General features: G+C 36.7%; 1 protein-coding gene across 4 annotated transcripts in view; it reads left to right on the top strand.

Annotated features, from left to right (window-relative positions):
- Positions 1-20,543, top strand: part of LOC106960921 (CUB and sushi domain-containing protein 3-like) — a 220,871-nt gene that overhangs the window by 68,914 nt on the left and 131,414 nt on the right. For 3 of the 4 annotated variants that reach the window (XM_015054319.1, XM_015054318.1, XM_015054320.1), the window contains exons 5-11: positions 2,144-2,390; positions 10,890-11,002; positions 12,042-12,119; positions 14,490-14,577; positions 16,476-16,600; positions 17,398-17,519; positions 19,976-20,079. In XM_015054319.1, the coding sequence (XP_014909805.1) occupies positions 2,144-2,390; positions 10,890-11,002; positions 12,042-12,119; positions 14,490-14,577; positions 16,476-16,600; positions 17,398-17,519; positions 19,976-20,079 (877 nt within the window). The remainder of the gene's footprint in view (positions 1-2,143; positions 2,391-10,889; positions 11,003-12,041; positions 12,120-14,489; positions 14,578-16,475; positions 16,601-17,397; positions 17,520-19,975; positions 20,080-20,543) is intronic. The other variant, XM_015054321.1, reaches the window with a different exon arrangement.

Genomic DNA, 20,543 nt, shown 5'->3' with positions numbered 1-20,543 from the left:
TTCTTTATGTTGAATGGTTTCACATTGTTTGCCTTCCCAAGATGGGCTATGCTGAGACATGTTGCATTCATTCACTTTAGAGTCTTGACATTCTTATGTTAATGGTCTGAAGGATTTCTCCTCAGAAAATCAAAGCACTTCGTCTGTCCTTGTGGTCCATATGTGGATAACAGCAAATCTTCTCACCAAATTCCTTCCCGACAAGCAGCCTTCATGTTTCTATCGCCCTCATTGTTTGACTTGAAATTTTCTGTCTGTTTGGCTCCTCCCTTTTGGTTGTAAGTACTTTTGTCACTGCTGGCATTCACAATAAGCAATATCATGGAAATATGACTTCACTAAACCCAGTGTTCATTGCTGAGAACTGGGTACAGATGATGTAAGCTTCCTCAAGTCTGACAGTCTAAAATAATGTTAAAATTCAACAAGTCAATGTAGGTTAGAATATTTCCTCCAGCATTTCCTCCAGAGGAGTACTGAAAAAAAAACACCTAACATGTAGAACTCAATATCTGCATATTGAAAGTTTTAAGGAATCTTGTATCTAAATGTTAGGTTTGTTTGGTGCATATCCAGTAGTGGAGGTAAATTTGAGTCACTTTCTAACAATATAACTAAACAAGATCTTTTATCAGGTAACTTGTCTTGTTTGTCTTGTTCACTTTTAATTTACTCTTTTATAAAACTCACACTTTTTTTTAACAGTTCTGTCAAACTTGCTTTTAAGTTTAATTTTTACCTCAATTGACTTTAATAACTTATTAGGGTCTGTGATGTTATTATGTTGGGAATATTTTACAGCATTTAAAATCAGTTTAGTTTCACTTGATGCAAATTACTCTTCAAATCTCAGAGGACTATTTAATTTGTTCTAAATGCATTGGGGGTTATTTACAGTATTTATTCTGAGTAAAATTTATATTGCAGAGTGTAGTGATTTGAATTAATTATTTATTTATTCACGTACACTGATGCTGCCAACCATCAACGCATGAGTTTGGACTAAGCCTGCCCTTGATACAAGTCACACATGTCTTAGGCATTCATGTGTCAAACAGTATCGTTTTCTCATCTCTGCCTTTATCAGAAGGACTTTGATCCATTGTCATGCTTCTGCTAATGTCTCCAAAGACTCGGATCAAAGCAAATAAATGCTTTGCTCGTCTATTTTCTCCCTTCCCCCTCCCCATCTTCGCTTCAATTTCATACACCCACTTCCTTGTTTCTGGACCAGTCATTTAATGCACCATTGGGGAATACTTTAAGGCTGGCATCTCTGACAGCCCTGAGTGCAGCACTGAGCCATCAAAGGTTTTAGCTGGCACAGTCGAGTGTCACGTATTAGTCTTAAATGATGTGAAAACTGTGAAAGCCCTGCCATCATTAGGATTCCTCAGAGAGGAAAAAAACAGATACAGGGATGTATGGATGTGGTGACTTCTAGTAGAAAGAGTGAGAGGAAAGTGGAAAGGAATCTGGAGTGAAAGAGAGCAAGCCACTGTTAAGGTGGAGTGCATTAATATTCAGCTGACGTGCCACACTTCCCACATTGGATTTTTTTTTTCTCCAGGATTATGAGATGTGTTTATCACATTTTGTTTGTTGCTAGAAACTTGACAGGTCATTGTGGGGGGAAAAAAAAAAAAAAAATCAATTTCTAAAAAGGAAAAAAAAAGGATTCGGGGGGTTGAGGTGAGGCATTTAAGACTTCCTTTTCAATTTAATTGCATTGAAGAAAACTGACAGAATTAAAGTTCAATTATTCGGTCAATTAATTTAATTGATTATATGTTCTCTTGTTAATTGACGGCATTTGTGTTAATGGTTCTTGACACTATAAATAAGAGTAAGTGAAATTAATTTAGTTTTCTGTTAACAGTTGCGTAACAAACCAGGAAGTTGCATTACATACAGTGCTTCAAGACACTGCAATGCTTGATGAACAAAAATGCGTGTGGTTAGATTGTTTATATAGCTCCTAGTCCTGCTTTCACATGTCTTTTTTTTTCTTTGATCTGGATTTATTCAAGTGGACAGTTGCAGATGTTTTATGCCTGCAGGCTTTGATTTAAAGGTCGGAAATAACCCAGAGTAAATGTATCTGTTCTTCCCCACCCTGTGCTGTTGTCTTGTTGACTGACAGCCGAGGACACGTGTGGTGGCACCCTGAGGGGCTCCAGCGGGCTCATCTCCAGCTTCGATCTCCCCAGCGGTGACTCCCCTGGCACGGCCGGAGGGGGTGGTGCCGGAGGCCTGGGCAGCAGCAGGGAATGTAAGTGGACCATACTGGCTGATCCGGGCGACACCATCTCTCTGGTGTTCACAGAATTTCAGATGGAGGAGAAGTCGGATTATCTGGAAATAGAAGGCTCCAAACAGCCAACCATCTGGTGAGTTGACCTCGGAGGAGGAGGGAGGGAGGTTGGGACACAGTTGTATTGCTGAAGTTGAGAATTCAAGTATTTTTATTATGTGTGGTTCAGAGCAGGCAGTATGTTTGCGTACTGTTGACATGGTGTGGAAATGAAAAGCACAGGCAGTGACATAAGGTTATGGATGTGTCTGATATGTTTTCAACATTTCTTGCAGAAAGACTTTCTAGAAAACATCATTTTTGTTTGGTGAAAGCAAATATTTGACATTTTTTAGACGTGTATAAGCAAGAAAAAGCATGTTTTTTAACATGATGTGAAAAAAAAATCTAAATTTCATAGACAAATTTATCACTACCTCTGTCAGAATGTTTTAAATTCTCAAAATTAATTTTGTATTGCAGAAGCATCATCTCACTCTGAGAAAAAGGGTAACTAGATTCTTATAAAATCTGACCTTTTAGTTGGAAACCAATCGCATAATGAAGTTTGAATACCATTTTATAATCCCTTTAAAAATGTAATCGAAGGGTTTCATTAATTAAAACTAGTTTTAAAGAACTTCTAATTATTAATCCAGGATTTTATTTTGTCAATATGAGGCCAATTACTTATAGATTTGAGCTAAGGGGTTTGATGAGGAGACCCCTTTATTTTACCACCACACGTTGAGCAGGATAATAATGGAGGTAAAAAAAAAATTGACACTCTGAGACAGAGGACTGCAGTAAAAGTGACATTTTGTCTCCATAAGAACCATGAGAAGCTATGTATAATAAGCCAAGCAGTTGTTCATGACACGTGCAAGAAAAATCTTATTATGCTCTGCCCCTACAAACATATCTGTTGAGTCTGCTAAACTCCACTGGATACTTAAGTTGATCTAAGCAGGGGGTTTGTTTGGCTGGAAACACTCCAGGTGAAATGGGAGGAATATGTGGAAAATCACTTCATGCTCACTGTCAATTTTGATGGAGGCTCAGTGATGATGTGAGTCTGTTTCTCCCTGAAGACCAAATTTGGAGTGCTCAGCATTATTAACGATGATCATCCAAAAGATGCAGTCAAAGCAACACAGAAATGGCTCACCAGACATATGCTTAGCTTTCTTCCACAGTCATCTCGGTTCACAAACCCATCAACAAATGTTCAAAAGCTCCTAGCTGTAACCTGGACAAAGTGCTGAGTTGTTGACAAAAGTAGATTGTATGTATTTAAAAAAGCTTATCAAGTAGTTAATTTTTTAACATGGCATTTTTTTTAGAGAGTAAGAGTCTCTTGTGTAATTGTGAGATTGATTATGCTAATGCATAAAGATGGATTGATTTTAAACATTTTTAGACTTTTTTACCAGGGCTGTCAACATATTTATGAATTATTTTGTCACTTGCTTTTATATAATTTTTACTTAAGTTGCAAACCCAACCATTTTGCAATTCTTTCTTTATAGAATAATGGTAATAATAAAAAAACAGCTAAAATTTAAGGATTTTCTGAAAACTGTCCACCAGGGTTCAAATGACTAAACACAAGCATGGATTTGAACATGCACAAGCTGCTCTTTTCTCCTCCACAAGGAGAGCAAACTATACTTGCAAGCCTTTATGAGATTTTAAATAGCCTATAAATAGCTTAATACAGCCTGAAAGAAACACAGCTGCAGCAGTCAAAGTCAGGAAGGAATGCTTGCATGCTTAAATTGGTAAGCTAAAATCAAGAGATGTCCCCGAATTTAAAAGTGTGGGAGCTTATTTTATTAAATTAATCTGTTGCAGGGATATTCTTAAGACATGCATAACTATTATTTAATATGTTAAAGACTTTTGGTAACTCCACAGTTTTATTGTGTTTTATTGTTCGTGGAGCTGTATCTATCGTTTAGCCATGTAAAATGTTTGAGAATAAAGCTAAATTATTATTTTCAACAAAAAAAATGTAGGTTGAAATATTATAAAATAAAAACAAATGTTTTTTGTTATCCATGTCAGCTCTCATTTCTTTTGAGATGAAGATGGGTTTGGACAGTCTAACCTTTAAGCTTAGGTAGACATGTTTTTGTCCTCTACACATCAAAGTCTCTCAGCTCCCCATCTTCCCAATAAATCATTGTTTTTTGGAATGTGCTGATTGTTTATTATGGATCTTAAATAATTCCTTCTTCAGAGCAGGGATAAAAAAAATGCTAATTGCATTCTTTAATACATTTTCACTGACAATGTGTTGCCTAAAACATTGTAAACGTACCTCTGGTGTCTGCTTGATTTATGCAAATTTATAGAGAACAATTAAGCATTTTAAATTATGCCAAAATCATTGGCAGATTTCTTTCAAAGGCAGCCTTCATGTACGCATATATCTTGTTTTCTGAAATAAATTTCTGCACCTACTCCACAATGGGTTTAACTCCTAACTTTGGGTTAAGCTTATCCTTCTGCTTTGGGTTTTGTTTGAATATGAGCATCTGCCTGGAGTTTGGGATCCTCCTGGCCATTAATTATAATTCAGCCAACAGAAGGTCTAATCAATCATAACGGCAGAAGGGCTGTTGTCCCTGAGAGTTGTCTCTCATAGTCAGATGGAGGGAGAGAGAGAGAAGCAGGCACTGTGTCAGTGAGAGACTGAATCTAACGGAGAGATGCTGTGAGTGTGGTGATGACTGCTAAGTATTGCATGTTGACATGACTAAGAAGAGTGTGATGCAGAATTCATGTGGGACCGGACAACACTGATGTGGATTGGCAGTCTCTAGATGACCCTTTTCTCATAAGTGTATTGGCACTGGAATGAACAGTTTTAATGTTATAAATACTGTTACATTTTACATATCCAGATAATCATTGTCAGAGGCTTCTGATTACACTTATTTAGTTGCTCTAAAACCCTATTAATATTTAATAAAATTATATTTCTGTGTTGGCTTAAATCGTGATGTGATCGACTATTGACATGCATGTTGCCGGGTGGAAAGACATGTTAAATATGTTTAAACGTACAGAAATGAAGGAGATTTTTAAACTGAAAGTCCTGTTAGGTCTTTGAAGTGATGCTTTTCCACAGTGTCTGTGACTGTAGGGATGAATGGTGTAGAATCCAGAGTTCTGATATGCCAGGAGGGAAAACATTACTTCTGCTGCTACAATTAAGCATCATCTTTTATCATTGTTTTGTTTCAAAAATATTTTAGTATGAACTTATAATCAAAAAATGAAGGTTTAGTGGTCAAAGAGTGCCCCCAAGTGCTCGCGTATTGTTTTCCCTGAACTGTTCAGAAAGTGGGTGGAGTTCTGGGTGTGGAATAAAATAAATCTTCATCTGTGCAGACAAAGGGTTTGCTTAGCATACAATGAGATCAATGTTATTTGTCATTGCTAGAATAGTCAAGTAGCGCAGGTGTTCATTGACTTGCAGTTGTGCATGTTTGCAGTATATGTGACGCTCATGCTGCAAAATGTCTGGCAACCTGGTTTAGCTGGTTAGAACAAACTGTGTGCCACAGTGTGAAATGCACAAAAAACTAATGCTTTAGTCTTTTCTGAGTGTTTAAGTCATTGATGTCCATGTGGAACATAACATAAATGTTTTAAGTATTTTGGAAAATACAATAAAATCCCCCTTAAACCGGATAAAAAATTAATTAAAAAGTAGTGGAAAGTCAACTGTTGCAGCTTTTATGTAAAAACCTGGTACTTTTGCATTAGGGAAAACTTTAGTCTTTAGTAAGGCTAAAGTTGCAGGTTGAGGTGTTTTTTTTTTTTAACAAATAAAGATGTTACACATTATGTCTATTGATCAGGTACACAGGTTTAACATCCAGCACTTTAGTGAGCGCGTTTTTTCCTTTCTGTAGCACCGTGCACTGTGCCTCATGTGATACTCCTGATAGATTTTACTGTACGCCCCTAAATGTCATAGGGTGTTAGACATCGTTTTCCTTTTAAGCCCTACGGTTCCCAAAGGATTCTATGAGCCCAAGTGCATTGTGGCCTGCACTTTAGAGAAATGGCTTCTACTTTTCCCAGGAAACAAACAGACAAGCAAACAAGCCCAATTCAGGAAACCTGAATCCCTCATAGCTTTTGTTCTCTCTCTGTTTATGAATGTGTCTGACTGCATACAAGGCGTAGGACTGCTAAACATTCAAACACCGTAATGTATAGCACCAGCTGCAGGCAGAGACGAGCCAACTGTCAATTTAGCCTTGAGGTTTACAGCTGCTTAACAGTGATAGACAGTCTGGAACCATACACTCTGTCAGATTTATCGCTGCTTTTTATCCTTTTCAGGAAAATAAACTTAAAATGTGATCCACTTTGCCTTGCATATCTCAGTGTGAGATAAGGATATCGGCGAAAGCCACGCGAACACAGGAGGAATTGATTTGAAATTATGAAACATTTAAAGCAAAATATATATATTTTTTTGATGGAGTTGAAAGTGCTGTAAAGTGCCACCAAACCTTTCAGTATGTATAAGAAGAAATAAATAGGCGAACGAGGTATTACCCAATGTTAACTTCTTTCCAGAAAGTGTTTGATGGCATTATTTACACAACTAAAATCTAGCACCAGGGGACATGGATTTATTTTTTGCTGACTCATCTGTGCATCTAGCTGCCTTTTCTTTCTATCAACTGAATTTTTTTTTTTTATCAGATCTTGCCAAATGAGTTTTATTGATTTTACTGTTGCCAAGGTGTTGAAGGTTGATCTGAGGCTCCACATCAATCTCTTTGAAAGCAGTTTGAAAACAAAAAAAAAAAAGAAAAAAAAACTTTTGTAACAAAAACCTTCTCTGGATAGGTTGAGAGGAAAAAAAAACAATGTTATTGTGTTGACCTTTAATATGATTGTTCACTTCTGTTCACAAAGGGCAAAAACAACAAGCAGTAAATCACATGTCAGTCATTATTTCAAATATCTGCACCATGCTTAAAACCTTGAAGGCATTGCAAATATCTGAAACATTTTTTTGTTGTTGCTTATAACAAGAATTTCAACCAGAAAATGTAATTATTTGGTACGTCTTTTCTCTAGTTGTCTATCGACCTCATTTTTCACCTCCGGTCAGGATTCAGTCTCTTGCAGATGTTTCCAATTACTTAGTGTATCATTTTTGGATGCTATAAACATATTCAGGCAGCTAGCTTTGGAATTGATTGTCTCCACAGCAGACAATATTTTGCTCGGCTCAATAATTATGAACAGTCCTATTCCAACAGCGCAGCTAAAAGATTGCTAGAGTTAGATTGCAATATTCAAAGGTTATGTAGAGCAAGAAGTGTCTTGCAGCTAAATTACCAACTTCAGTTAAATTATTATGCACGTTAGATTGCATTTCTTTGCTCTGGGATTTTTTATTGATCTTCCAAGGCAAAGTAAGATCCATCAAATTGTCTTTAAACGGCATGCCTAACAGGTTACAGTCTGGGTAAAATTGAGCTTCTGTTCTAATGAAGGGATGTGAATTGAGAATTGACTCAGGTGTTTCATATGAGCAATAAATGTAAGGAGTGTCTAGGAATCCACAGGCTTCTCAATGTCCTCTACAGTCATTGTGTTGGCCAACTAGCATCCACTGAGCGGTAATATTATACCTTCTAGGAAGAAGTGGGAGCAGCTGAAGTGATGTAGAACTCAGCCTTTATTATTACATAACAACTTAACCCAATTAATCCCTGCTTTAATCCCTGCTGACAGATTAAATGTCTGACATGGAAGGAAAAGTGTGTCCTAATTAATTTTGATTTTTACAGGGTTCTTAAACAGTCTTAAAAAGTCAAGACACGTTTGGTTTTCTTCAATTAGTGTGGAGTCTGGAAATCTGAAAAAAAGATTTTAGCTGTCTTCACTCGTTCCTTTCTCTAAAAGACCAAAATCTGAATTTCTAAAAAGAAATACTACATTTTTATCTATATTTAAATAACATGCATTTTGTTAAATTTGAAGAAATGCAACATTTCTCATGTTTAGTTTTGTCCTTGCTTACATGACGGCATAAGTCATTACATTGAGAGAAAAAAAAGCTCAAACGTACCATGTGGACTCAAAATATTGAACACTTTTTTTGCATGGACTCTCAATGTGAGCGCATTTATATTCCTTTGTGTCAATACTAAGACAGCAGCTACATATAGAGGTAGGCCTTCTTTTTATTATTGCAGGTGTTCTGCAACCAATATCAATGCCTGGCATATTTTATCACTGTACACCTCGTTGTTTTTACAGGGAGATTTTCTCACTTTGATGCCTAACATGCTTTTTGGTGTTATTACATTCTTGCTTGTCATTGACAGATGATCGTGGTTTCCTTTCTCCAACATGTTTCCTTTGTGAAAAAAATATAGCTTTGAATTCAACCCATCACTTCCTTCTTGGGGTATAATCAGTGGGTCTCTTGGATGGAAGCAGCTCTATTCTATTGATTCCTTATCATTAAGACCTCTGAAAGAAGATGTCTTGTGAAAATTTAGTCTTTATTCCAGCAAACTTGAATGCAGTTTTTCCTCCTATAGCTACAGACCAGTGGCTGATTTTTATTATGCATGTATATTGTAGCAATATTAGCATTTTATCAATTACACATTGAGAAAAAAGGTCAAATTTATGTGAAAATTGATTACCTTTACATTCCCCTTTAAGAAGAGCCATTTCCGTCATTTGTGATGGATAATGTGAACGTAAAACCTGATAATCAAAAATTATATTTAGGTCAGCAACTCGGTAGAAATCTAGCATGCATTACTTTGTAGATAACCCCAGTTCCTCTCTGAGATGGTAGATTAAAATCCCAGCGAGAGAGATTTAAAATAAAACAAGAAGACATCAAAAGGAAGATGGCATGATTTTTCTAGAATTTGCCATAGCCACCGACTGTACAAGTCCCCACATTCTCTCACTATTCCCACCAATCATGGCACTCGTCTTTCCTTTTCTCTAAATGCCACTTTCTATTCTTCATTTCCACCAGTTTGCTTGTCTCTCTGTCCCTGAGGTAAGAAAGAGGTAGTAAAGAGAGAGAAAATGCCAAAGAAACGGCATCAAACACATTTAGCATACAACTGCAAATGCCTAAATACATACCATAAAAGTTAAGTAAAGATGATATGTTTTATTTATTTACTTTTGTGTGTGTGCCATTTTGGAAACGCAAGACTCATGAGAGTCAACATCACTAATGCCCCTCCTATGACGTGTGTGAAGCATCTTTTTAAACTGTACAATGACATTGTTGTTCTATTGACTGTGGTATGACAAGACATATTGTAAGGATTTGAAGGCAATAAAAAAGCTTGTTAGCCCACCATACAAGAAGGCCCTTGGCAGCTTTAAACCTCGGAGATAATGGAGCATTTCCTGATCCTGCACTACCCACTGTAAAGAAGCAGGGAGAAAAACTGAGTGCTCTTTAAGTCACACAGAGTTGTTTTGACAAACTGTTAAGACACGTTTAGTAACAAACCAACTTCCTTTTTCCTGTTTGGAATACTAACACAGTTACTGGATAAAAACAATGTCTGCATGCATTTGTCAATGATATCTCCTTAATACTGATGAGCAACTTCAATAATTTACCCCCAAAAAAGAGAGAGGTTTAACCTCATTTGTTTTTGTTTTTAATTGTTGTAGTTTACACAGCTTTGCAAAAGTAAAATTTTAGGTGGACAGAAAATCTTTCAGAAAAACTGGATTTTTTTTTAGGGTTGTTGTCTTGTCTTGTTTTTCAGCAGCCTTCCTGCCTGAACTAGTAATTTGGGGATTCATGTAACTTTTGAGATTTTACACAGGCTAAAGAAAAATTGAGCTATATAACGATAAACTTTATTTGGCAGATCATATCTTTTCAATGTTATTACATTTGATTTGTTCCTGTTCACATACATCAAATTATTATACTAAATATATACAAAACAATATAATTAACATTTTCTCAGTGTCTAAGCCATTAAGCTGCTTGTCTTTGCCCAGACTAACTTCATGCTACAATAAAAAAAATGTTGTAGCAATAAGAGGTGTTACAAGTTGAGCATGTTTTCTTGTTCTAATAATTTTTATCAGTATGATGTGTGCTAATTTTTACAATATTCATATATTTGGAGAGCATAAGTTTTTTTTTTGTCAAACTGACAAATGTATATTGTACTTACTGAAAATGCATTGTTAAAACAATATATTACACATACCAGAAAATACACTTTTTATCATGAACTATGATAGCCTTTTTTATTTGCATAAACTACCTTGGCATCCTGTGTGGATTGTTTTTAAACATCCATCCATTTTCTTTACACCTTTGTCCCTTAATGGGGTCAGGAGGTGCTGGTGCCTGTCTCCAGCCAATGTTCCGGGTGAGAGGCGGGGTTCACCCTGGACAGGTCGCCAGTCTGTCACAATTGTTTTTAACCATTCCCTTAATTTGAACAGGTCTGGTGATGGAGTAAAACTGAAGCAGATAATCACATGGCTATGACTCAAATTCAAGTATATGACATGTTCTGTTATAAATGATTTTCACTTTCAGGCTGACTGGAAAGAATATTCCAGCTTCCGTCATCAGCAACAAAAACTGGCTGCGGCTGCACTTTGTAACAGAGAGCAACCACCGCCATCGAGGCTTCAGGGCTCAGTATCAAGGTAAAACACAGTTACTTCATTAGCACACTGTAACAAAAGCCCCCCTCCTTGATCAGGAAGGATCATCGCAGAAAAAAGAAACACTCTGAAGGCTAATTACAAAACATGTTTTTGATCTTTAACTGAATATTAAACAGTTTGATTAACACCCTTTGTTGAGGGCATGCAGGATTTTTTTTCTGCCTCAGACTAAGATCGTCTTAATCAAATATTTGTTTAGTAGATACTGTATTCACCCTCTGGAAAATCCAACTTTATGAGCTCTATAATCCATTGCCCTGATATAGTTCTTGTCATGACTTTACAGTGTATGTACTGCATGTGCTTGCAAAGCCTGGCCCCTAAAGTAGATATGAAACTATAAACTATAATGAATGCCTGGTAAATGTGCAACAACATGCTGTAAACCTAGGAGTTAAAACACCTTGGTGTGTCCTGCCAAAGCATTTTTTTAAATCTGAGAAAACATATAATTTCAGATTGCAGAGATGAGCTTTTCACATTTCAATAAAAAAGCCTAACCACCATTCTGTTTTGTATGTGCAGTGGTGAGACCTTGTCCTAGCACTTTTAAATTCAGATCCCTTTGTTTTAGTTTAATACACCATTTATTGCTGCTAGCCATTTGTTGGATGATGACCTCCACTTGCATTGTTTAGCTTTTGTCTCCAAAGTGTCCCCCTGCTGTCTTTGATTAGACCTCATTAAGATGCATATTGTAGCCGTCGTTGGCATACTCTTTTATTCACCATGTTATGTCCCTTAAATAATTAATCTGGTCTTTCCAATCAGTTATCCATTGTTTGTACAAAATGACAAAAAGAAGAATAAGAAGGAAAATAATCAAACAACAAAAAACGAAACTATTTTAGAATTGCCAATGCAATAACTAGAAAAATATGCACAGCGTTAGTAGTTTGACTTTGATGTTTGCAAGACCAAGTGTTTTGAAGAGAAAGAAACAATGGTACTGTATCTTCTCACATCTAATACTGTAACTTCTTTTATCTAATGAACTCTTTCCATTGCTTTCAACCAGTGAAAAGCTCTGGAGAGCTTAAATCCAGAGGGGTAAAAGTATTACCAGGAAAGGACAACACTAACAAACTGTCTTTGAGTAAGTCTTTTATTTGTCTTATGAAACTGTCGTCATTGTTTGGATTTTTTTCTTTTTTTTTTTTATGTAGCGCTTTTATTTCCGGGTCTTTGTTTCTTTCTGTCTCTTTCTTTGCTGCATCGTTTGGTAAAGGAATTAAGCTACAGTACTAGATTTTGCAGAAGTGCAGTCTCTTTTTCTTTCTTATGGCCCATTTTCCCATGCTGTCCTGGACTTATTGTCCTGATAAAAATGAAGTCAACTAAATCAGTCCCAGTTATGTACATTGCACCAGGAGGGTAAACTGGACTAAACTCTGCCTTGTTTCACTTCATAAATATGAAAGCGATACACATGACTTATGTGTGGCATACACATACACACACAGCACCAGTCAAGGATGAGTGACCACTCCCTTGTCAGGTGATTTGTGTACTCTTCAGACAAAACAGAATGCATTGTAATAGCTCGCAGAGCTCAGTCATTAACATAAATCTGGAGCACTATTCCCTTTAACTCAGTGGAGTGCTAAAGACTTGGATGATAACAGGTTGTAATCTTTATTACCTTACGCATCATAGATTCAGCACTCCATGGAAACATGAATAATGCAGAGGGCTGTAATCCTCTCCATGAGACAATGCTGTATATCATTAAAATACAAAGAGAAAATGCTTCATATGCTTTGTGGATTTATTGCCCATAATTGAACCCACAAATGCACCACAACCTGGAAAAATTAGGTTCAAAGCTGATCAACTTCATTTTTAAATGGAAAAAATTTACTTTATCGAGTTTAGCGTACTTCACGATATTAAAGTTCTTATTCCTCCCAAACATTCACTTTTTGACTCACTGCAGCAACAAACCTCAATGCCTTTTATTAGACCATTTTGTGGCAGTTCAGTCCAAAATAGTACTAACTTGTTAAGTGGAAAGAGAGCAATATGCTTTTAAAAATGTACAAAAATGTCTGAAAGGAATGTCATGCATATGTATTCAGCCCCCTTCCACTTTGAATAATTTAAATGAATACATGCTTTTCCATATAAACCATTCTATTGTAGGTTTTACTGTTCTCAGAACAGTGTCCTACTAGAAGGTGAACATTTGTCCCTGCCTGAAGTTGTTTGCAGCCTCTAAAGCCAGGCATTTTCCATTCAATTTATAAAAGGAAAAAAAAGAAAGAAATTGTCACACTGTGACAGTGTAATTTAGTAGCATCACCTGTCACACTGCACAATGGAAGATGCCAGACTTTGCAACTTGTTGCTGCGGCAGAATCATTAGTACCAGCATTAGAAAGGCTCGACAGACATATCAGCCCAGAAAGGATTGAACTACAAGCCACTAGTGTTAGTTATTGTTAGAGGCCGATGCTTAACAGATGGAGGCGAAAGAAGGGAGAGCAACTGCAGAAGCGCTTATGGCTGGGCAAGAAAGGATAATAATAGCACATCTGATGCCGCAGCAGTAACAGTACGTGATTTTCCCTGAAAAGTTCTGACCCTGCTTGACATTTGTCGTAGGTCATCCTTTCTCAAGGGAGCGCTGAATCGGCCGTCATGCTGCTGTCATTTTGAAATGACAACAGACCACCTATTCAAACTCCCAAACAGAGATTTTCTTCCATGAACAAAGATTTTATCTAAGCTGACTGTTAATCTTTGATTACTACTCTGTGTCAGCCCAGATAATAGATAAACCTTAATTATGCTTCAAACTTTAACTCTTATTTAATAGTATGAGAGTAAAAGGGATGCTGGCAAATAAATACATTTTTAGATTTTAGTCTTTTAAAAAGCTAAAAGATTAAATGTCTTGAGTAGCTGTATGACTACTGATCAATATGTGATGAATTTTGTGAGTTTAATTCAACTAGATTTATTATCTTAATTTTGGGAGATATTAACTGGTCACCAATCATAACATCCACAAACATTTTACGTTGTTTATCTGTCTCACCCACCCAACCACCTTAATATCCTCTGTCTAAAACAAATTCTCAATGGCTTTTCCCAGTTAACCTCATAATTATGTTTAAAAAGTGTGACCGAGGGGGTTTTGTTTCTTCCCACAATCAATAACTCAAGGTTATTTAATCCCTTCTGGGCACTGATAGATTTTCCTTTGTTTTTGATAGCTCAGGTAAAATTGTTTTATTTTAACTCGGCACTGGCTCCATCCTCAAACAGTTGTGAATTCAGCACAATCCTATGAAACACATAATGAAACATCTCTTGCATTCAGAGGAGAGGTCAAATAGAAAAAAAATTACATACCTTCAATGTGTTTTTTTTTTCATGGAAATTGCTTTTTTTCTGAAAGTATAGAGTCTAAGGGAATCAAAGTGCCTCACATGCCACATTCTTGGTCCTTTTCCCTGTTTAGTGAATGAAGGGGGGATCAAACAAGTGTCTAATTACTGTCCTGACCCAGGGGAGCCGGAGAATGGCAAACGGATTGGTTCTGACTTCAGGTTAGTCGACGTTTTTTACCTGAAGCAAATAAGCTACGATGTGGACAGTCAAAAGAGGCTAATAAAGATACAGGAGCTGTTATTGGCATTATAATTAGCATGACTCTGTCCAGTCTCTTGCTAACCATGTTAGCCTAAAATGTTTACGAAATGCCTTTTTTAATTATAAAGCAGTAAATGCGTGATCCTATCGTCTTCTATAGGTGTGTAGATATACACTCTGTAAATGACAGGCACTTGTGATGTAAAAAAAAAAACAAAACAATGAGAGCATGTTAAATTGGCTTAAAACATTTTTGTACTTTTAATTTACAAATACAATAAAAAAATACATAAAAGATGCAATAATCTGGCTGCGTAAAAGTGCACACCCTTAAGATTTTGAGGTACCTCTCAATGTCCATGAACGCAAGTCGTTTTTTTCTGGCACACATGCACAAACTGCTTATAGCTCTGCTCAACACCTTCCTTCTTCTTGGAGATGAAAAGTTTCCACCAAAGCATCTTTAGGGTGGCGAGGTTGTGACAGTGAGCTGGTCTAAAAGGGTCGGCTCACAGGAGGAGAAGAAGAAAGTAGCTGAAGCGAATGAATGAGGTGAATACTCATCAGAAGAACAAAGCAGTTTTTGTGTCATTGTTGCACATAAGAGATAAAAGTTCCACACTGGACAAAACAACACATTTCTCCTTGCTGTGTTTTTTAAAACCAAGTGCTGCTGTGGTTGTTTTTTTTCTCTCTCTCTCTTTATTTTCCTTTTGCTTTTAAATGTTTACTGAAGGTCTCAGATTCTGATGGTATCTCGTTAGGAAACCGCAGATTTTCTGAATCCATTTCAAAACCTATACTTTCTTCTTATCACGTCATTTTCACTTGGATTTGGACGTATAGTTAGATTTACAGTGATGGTGAATAGTTGATCAGTTCTGTATTTTTCTAGCAGCCCACTAAAGGTTTCTGTTTGAACTGTTCATAATTTAAGCTATCTTAATAAAAATAACAGTTTGTTCTGACTAAAATTAACTGGCATTGGGTGATTGTGTTGCAGCTCAGTGTTTTGTGTCAAACATATCACCTTGGAATTGTCACCTGTACTGTTTTTAGCTTTTTTTCCAGAACCAGTCAGGCCTGTGAGTTTGCATTGGATGGAATGCTTTTGTTTTGCAGCCAAACTCATCAGTCCAGAAATCCAAAATTACAGGAGATTGTCACTTGCCAGTAAATATAAAACATTCCTGCAGCTTTTTTAGTGTTTTTGTTGGCCTCTTGGATGTCTCTCCGAAGTCTCCACTCTCATCCTCTGGGAAAGTTTGTAAAATATAATGTAAATGTATTAACTGTTAAGTATATTTAAACTCTAATACTTCACAACCTGTATGCAAGTTATGGTTTTAGTTAGAGCTGAAAGGAAAATCGTACTTGGACAACTTACTTTTACTTCTCTACAAGTAATAGCAGTGGTGAATAAAAAAAAAATGTAAAAAAAAGACATGCTGCCTAATTTGAATCTAAATATTTTTAAAGTTTAGTTGGGTGTGCACGTTTATGCAGAAACAGAATTGGAGCTTCTTCTTATTTAATAATTTTTCTCCCAGTTAATGTATTTGCTTTTCATTTAAACTGTCCCAGAACAGATGTGAGATTTTAAGTAGTACGTTTAGAAATATTTAATCAAAGTCAACTGTTTGTCCATGGTAAAAACCTAAAATGTTATCAGGCGGTATGTACACTTTGGAGAGCTGCTGGATGTGCTCTCAGAAGACATTGCTGCAGTGACTGTATATGTCATTATCTGTGAGTGACATGAGATAAATAATGAATTAATTTTTTTTAATCAGCCGTCATCTTTGGAAAATTGATTGCCTTTCTCAGGTGTTAATGGTATCTGTTATCTTTTCAGCATCGGAGCAACTGCTCAATTTACCTGTGACGATGACCATGTGCTGCAGGGTTCTAAAACGATTACCTGCCAGCGCATAGCTGAAGTCTTTGCTGCGTGGAGCGACCACAGGCCCGTCTGCAAGGGTGAGCGTGGCTTTTCGAAGAGCTAATAAAACAGTTTGATTAAGGCAGTGCCTCTGGTTATAAGCTCTATGCAGATAGAGGAAAGTTCATTTCTGGTAATTATGCATGAAAGCCTCTGTTGCTGCACTCTTCCATTCCAAAATGCTTTATCCTGGTTTTCTGTGTTTCATATTACCTGGAGCACCCTTTAGAATTTGATTAATGGAAGTACAGCTAATAGGCCCTTTCTCTACTTGTGCAAACAATGCATTATCCCTCAGTCATATTACAATGCAGAAGGCTGCAGTCTCTTACTCGGACATCATTTCCTTCAATATTTACACTGGGTTTGAAGAGGATTCTGGGTTCTTTAGCATATTACGTTGGATGATTGATAATGTAGATACAAATAATAAAAGATTGAGTTCATGCTGAGAAGCATCAGTGCTCATGTGAATATGCACAAAGCTGACAAGTTGTTCCAGGCATCTTGGAGAGATGTCTGAATTGGAAGATTTAAGGATTTTTTTCCCCCCTCCTTGTAATCACAGACAGGCGAAACTCCGTTCAGGGCTCTTTTGGGGCTATAATATCTTTTGCAGAGATCCTTGTTCTTTCAATCACTAAAGATGTTTCTTCATGATCCTGTTTGTGTATTTGGAGACACTGTCGAGCAGCAAACAGTGTCTTCGGGAATGATCAGAGACAGTCCTGACAGTGTTGTGTGATAAGATTTTAAACATTTGGAAAGCCTGGAACTTTTGTGCAGTACTGTATCTTGTAAATGTCTTCATTTTTGTGATTTTGTTCTCTTGCAGTGAAAACATGTGGGTCGAATCTGCAGGGGCCGTCTGGGACATTTACATCACCAAATTTCCCCATCCAGTATGAGAGCAACTCCCAGTGTGTGTGGATCATCACTGCGAGCGATCCAAACAAGGTAGCAGAGCAAATTTTTATAGGTGTTAGTCTGCTTTATTTTATTCTTGATGTAGTAAGTACCCTCTGGTTGTTTTTGGTCATGTTAAGATCCTGTGATGAGCAGGTATGAAAGCAAATCATTTTATTGAAATGGTAAACGTTTTCAGTTGCTAAGCAATCCCAAATTTTGCTAGGTTAAAGCAAAATATTTCAATGTATTTCATCAGGATTTGATGTCGTATGGACAGACTAATAATGCATAATTGTGAAGTGGAACAGAAATTACAAACATTGCTAATAAAAGCTGTAACGCCCTCAAGTTGATACTTTGTATTTTTCCTTGTTCTCAAAACAGCTGTCAGATTGGATCAGGATCATCTGTGATCATACATTTACAAGTCTTGCCTCCAATTCTTAATTGCCTTGACATCTGCACTTTGACTGAGCCATTCCATCACAAAGATGCTTTGATCTAGCTCTTTCCATTGTAGCTCGTTCTGTGTGTTTAAGGTCGTTGTCCTGCTGGAAGGTGTCTCTCGGTCTTTTGTAACCTCCAACAGGTTTTCTTCCAGGACTGCTCATTATTTAGCTTCCTCCATCATCCCATTATTTATGACCAGGCAAAGACAGGCATCCTCACAGTAGGAACAATGTATTCTTGTGTGTCCCTTACATGGTTACCTGCAGTTATGCAGTTTCTTCACACCTTTACTTCTGCCCTGGTGTTTTCCTTGATCTTTATGTTTTTGTATTTTCACTGATGTTCACATAGAAACCTTTGAGAGCTTCACAGAATAACTGTATAAATACTAAGATTAGACTTCTTATTAATACTGTGTATTTCTGAGGGCAACAGGTTTTTTAGAGTTCATTGACACTGTCACATCAAATGTCTGCTGTGGATTTTATTTGTTTGACTTGGCAGTTGATGGTTGAATAATTTACTTAATTTATTCAGAGCAACAGATTGAGAAAAAACCGTCAGGTGTAAAGCTTAACCCTAAAAATAAAAGATTGCAGCTAATGGTCATAAACATCTCTCTACAGAAATCTTTCCAAGTTTCTCTGTTAAGAGTAAGTCGAATAATACAGAGTGTTTACTAAGTGAAATGACCAATAACCAGTAATCAACCAATGAAGACTCATTTAGATCCCTCTCTGACCGGCGGCTACCATAGCTTTGTGCCACTGTGCTCTCTCCTAGGCAAACAAGGCTTTTCCTTGGCAGTAAAACTTAGTCCATTAGTGTTATTATGGTAATTATGTTTCTCTCTGCATTGTAATGAGGCTGCTATACATGGATGGTGCGCAGACATTGTCCTCCCCCTGGCCAGAAAAAAGAGGGCCTTAGGATGAGCAGGCAGTCATCTTGTTTGTCATCAGCAGATGCGACTTTAGTGTCATGAACACATTCTTCCTGCCACTGGTAATCCAGGCAAAGTCCAGGCCCAAATATTGTAGCTCACTGGCAAATCTCTCTGCTGCAGACTGATTAATGTGATTATGTTAGCAGCTGTTGCCAAATCGATTTCTTAGTACGCTATCCTTTTTGATATTGTATATGATTTGTACATTTTGTTAAACTTGATATATCAACAACAGCCAAAAAAGATAAGTCTGGGGAATGCAGAGAAGCAAAATATAATGACTTAAATTTTATTTGGTGGAGTTTGATTCATGGTGCTGTGTTAAATGTGTTTATTCCTTTTGAATATTGTAGTAGAACAGTTATTTAAAGAGATGTATAGGATGCTAACACTCTGTTTGATAAAGTCTTACTCTAGTAGCAATTTAAATTTCTTTTTGTTTGAATCTGAGTTTAGGGATGTTTAGTGCACATTTCTTTGCTGCATCAGAATATATGTTGTGTTATGCAAGTATTTGAATTGTGGGTTTGGGAGGACTCTTAAGCTGTTATAGCACTGCTTGATCAAATATGTTGCTGTCGACCTTACCAAATGCATATGGCATTTAATAGACTTTTCCTTTGTAGAATTCCTTTCACAGTGAACCCATCTCCAGAAACATTTTCCCAAAAGGGAATTTATGGAAATGAGCAGCTCTGATATGGATTTCATATAAATGAGATGGTGACTTATCTGATAGTAGAGATGTATTTAATTTATTGTGGATATGCTTTGAAAGCATTTAACTATTTAAATACAACTCTCAGGTTGACTGCATGAATGGTTCTGTCTGAGTGTTTTAGTGTCGCTGGGTGACTTACAAAAATTCCCAACACCCACATTAAATGGTACAAATCAAGACTTTTAGACATTTTCAAAGGGGTGCAAAATGTTAGAATAATGCTAACAGAATATAGTCATTTCACTTAATATTCATAAACTCAATAAATCAGTATTTACTGTCACTACAGTAATTGAATCTAATTTGTATAAATTAAGGCCAGTATTTCTTTGAATTTCAAGACTTTTTAAAGATTTTTAACACATTTTTTTGTTGTGTAAATTACAGGTTATACAGATCAACTTTGAAGAGTTTGACTTAGAAATTGGTTATGATTCACTAACCATCGGCGATGGAGGAGAAGTTGGAGATTCTAAAACTATAATTCAAATGTAAGTAAGAAATGCTTTTGTCTTTTTTAGGCCAATCATTCTGTTTTTAAACTGGTGGAAAAATGTCAGCCAAATTATTGAGACATTTTCTGCTTTTGCAGCCACCAACAAGCTAAAGACACAATTCTGGCTGGATAATATTACCACTGGACATTTTGACAAATATAATTATCAGAAATGATAGAGTACATGTAAACTAGTTGTCATCCTGGCTCAGACTTGACTGTTAAGCGCAGTCTCTGGATTTTATAGAGTTGAGGTTGGGCTATTCTTGAAATGTATTGCTACTCTGCTTCATCCATTCCCAAACCAGTTCTGATGTGTTTGGGATCATTGTGCTGTTAGAAGACCCTGCTGTGTCCAAATTTTAACTGTCAGGCTTTCCATTTGAGGCAAAGCTGAATAATTCATCTTTACCTGGTTTGTTGTCTTGTGCTTTAATCCACATATTTTCAGCAGTGCAC

Source organism: Poecilia latipinna, unplaced genomic scaffold (assembly GCF_001443285.1).
Source record: "Poecilia latipinna isolate Pla-1442-1.1 unplaced genomic scaffold, P_latipinna-1.0 Scaffold1243, whole genome shotgun sequence".
Taxonomy (NCBI): Eukaryota; Metazoa; Chordata; class Actinopteri; order Cyprinodontiformes; family Poeciliidae; genus Poecilia; species Poecilia latipinna.
This window is presented reverse-complemented; position numbering and strand designations above follow the sequence as displayed.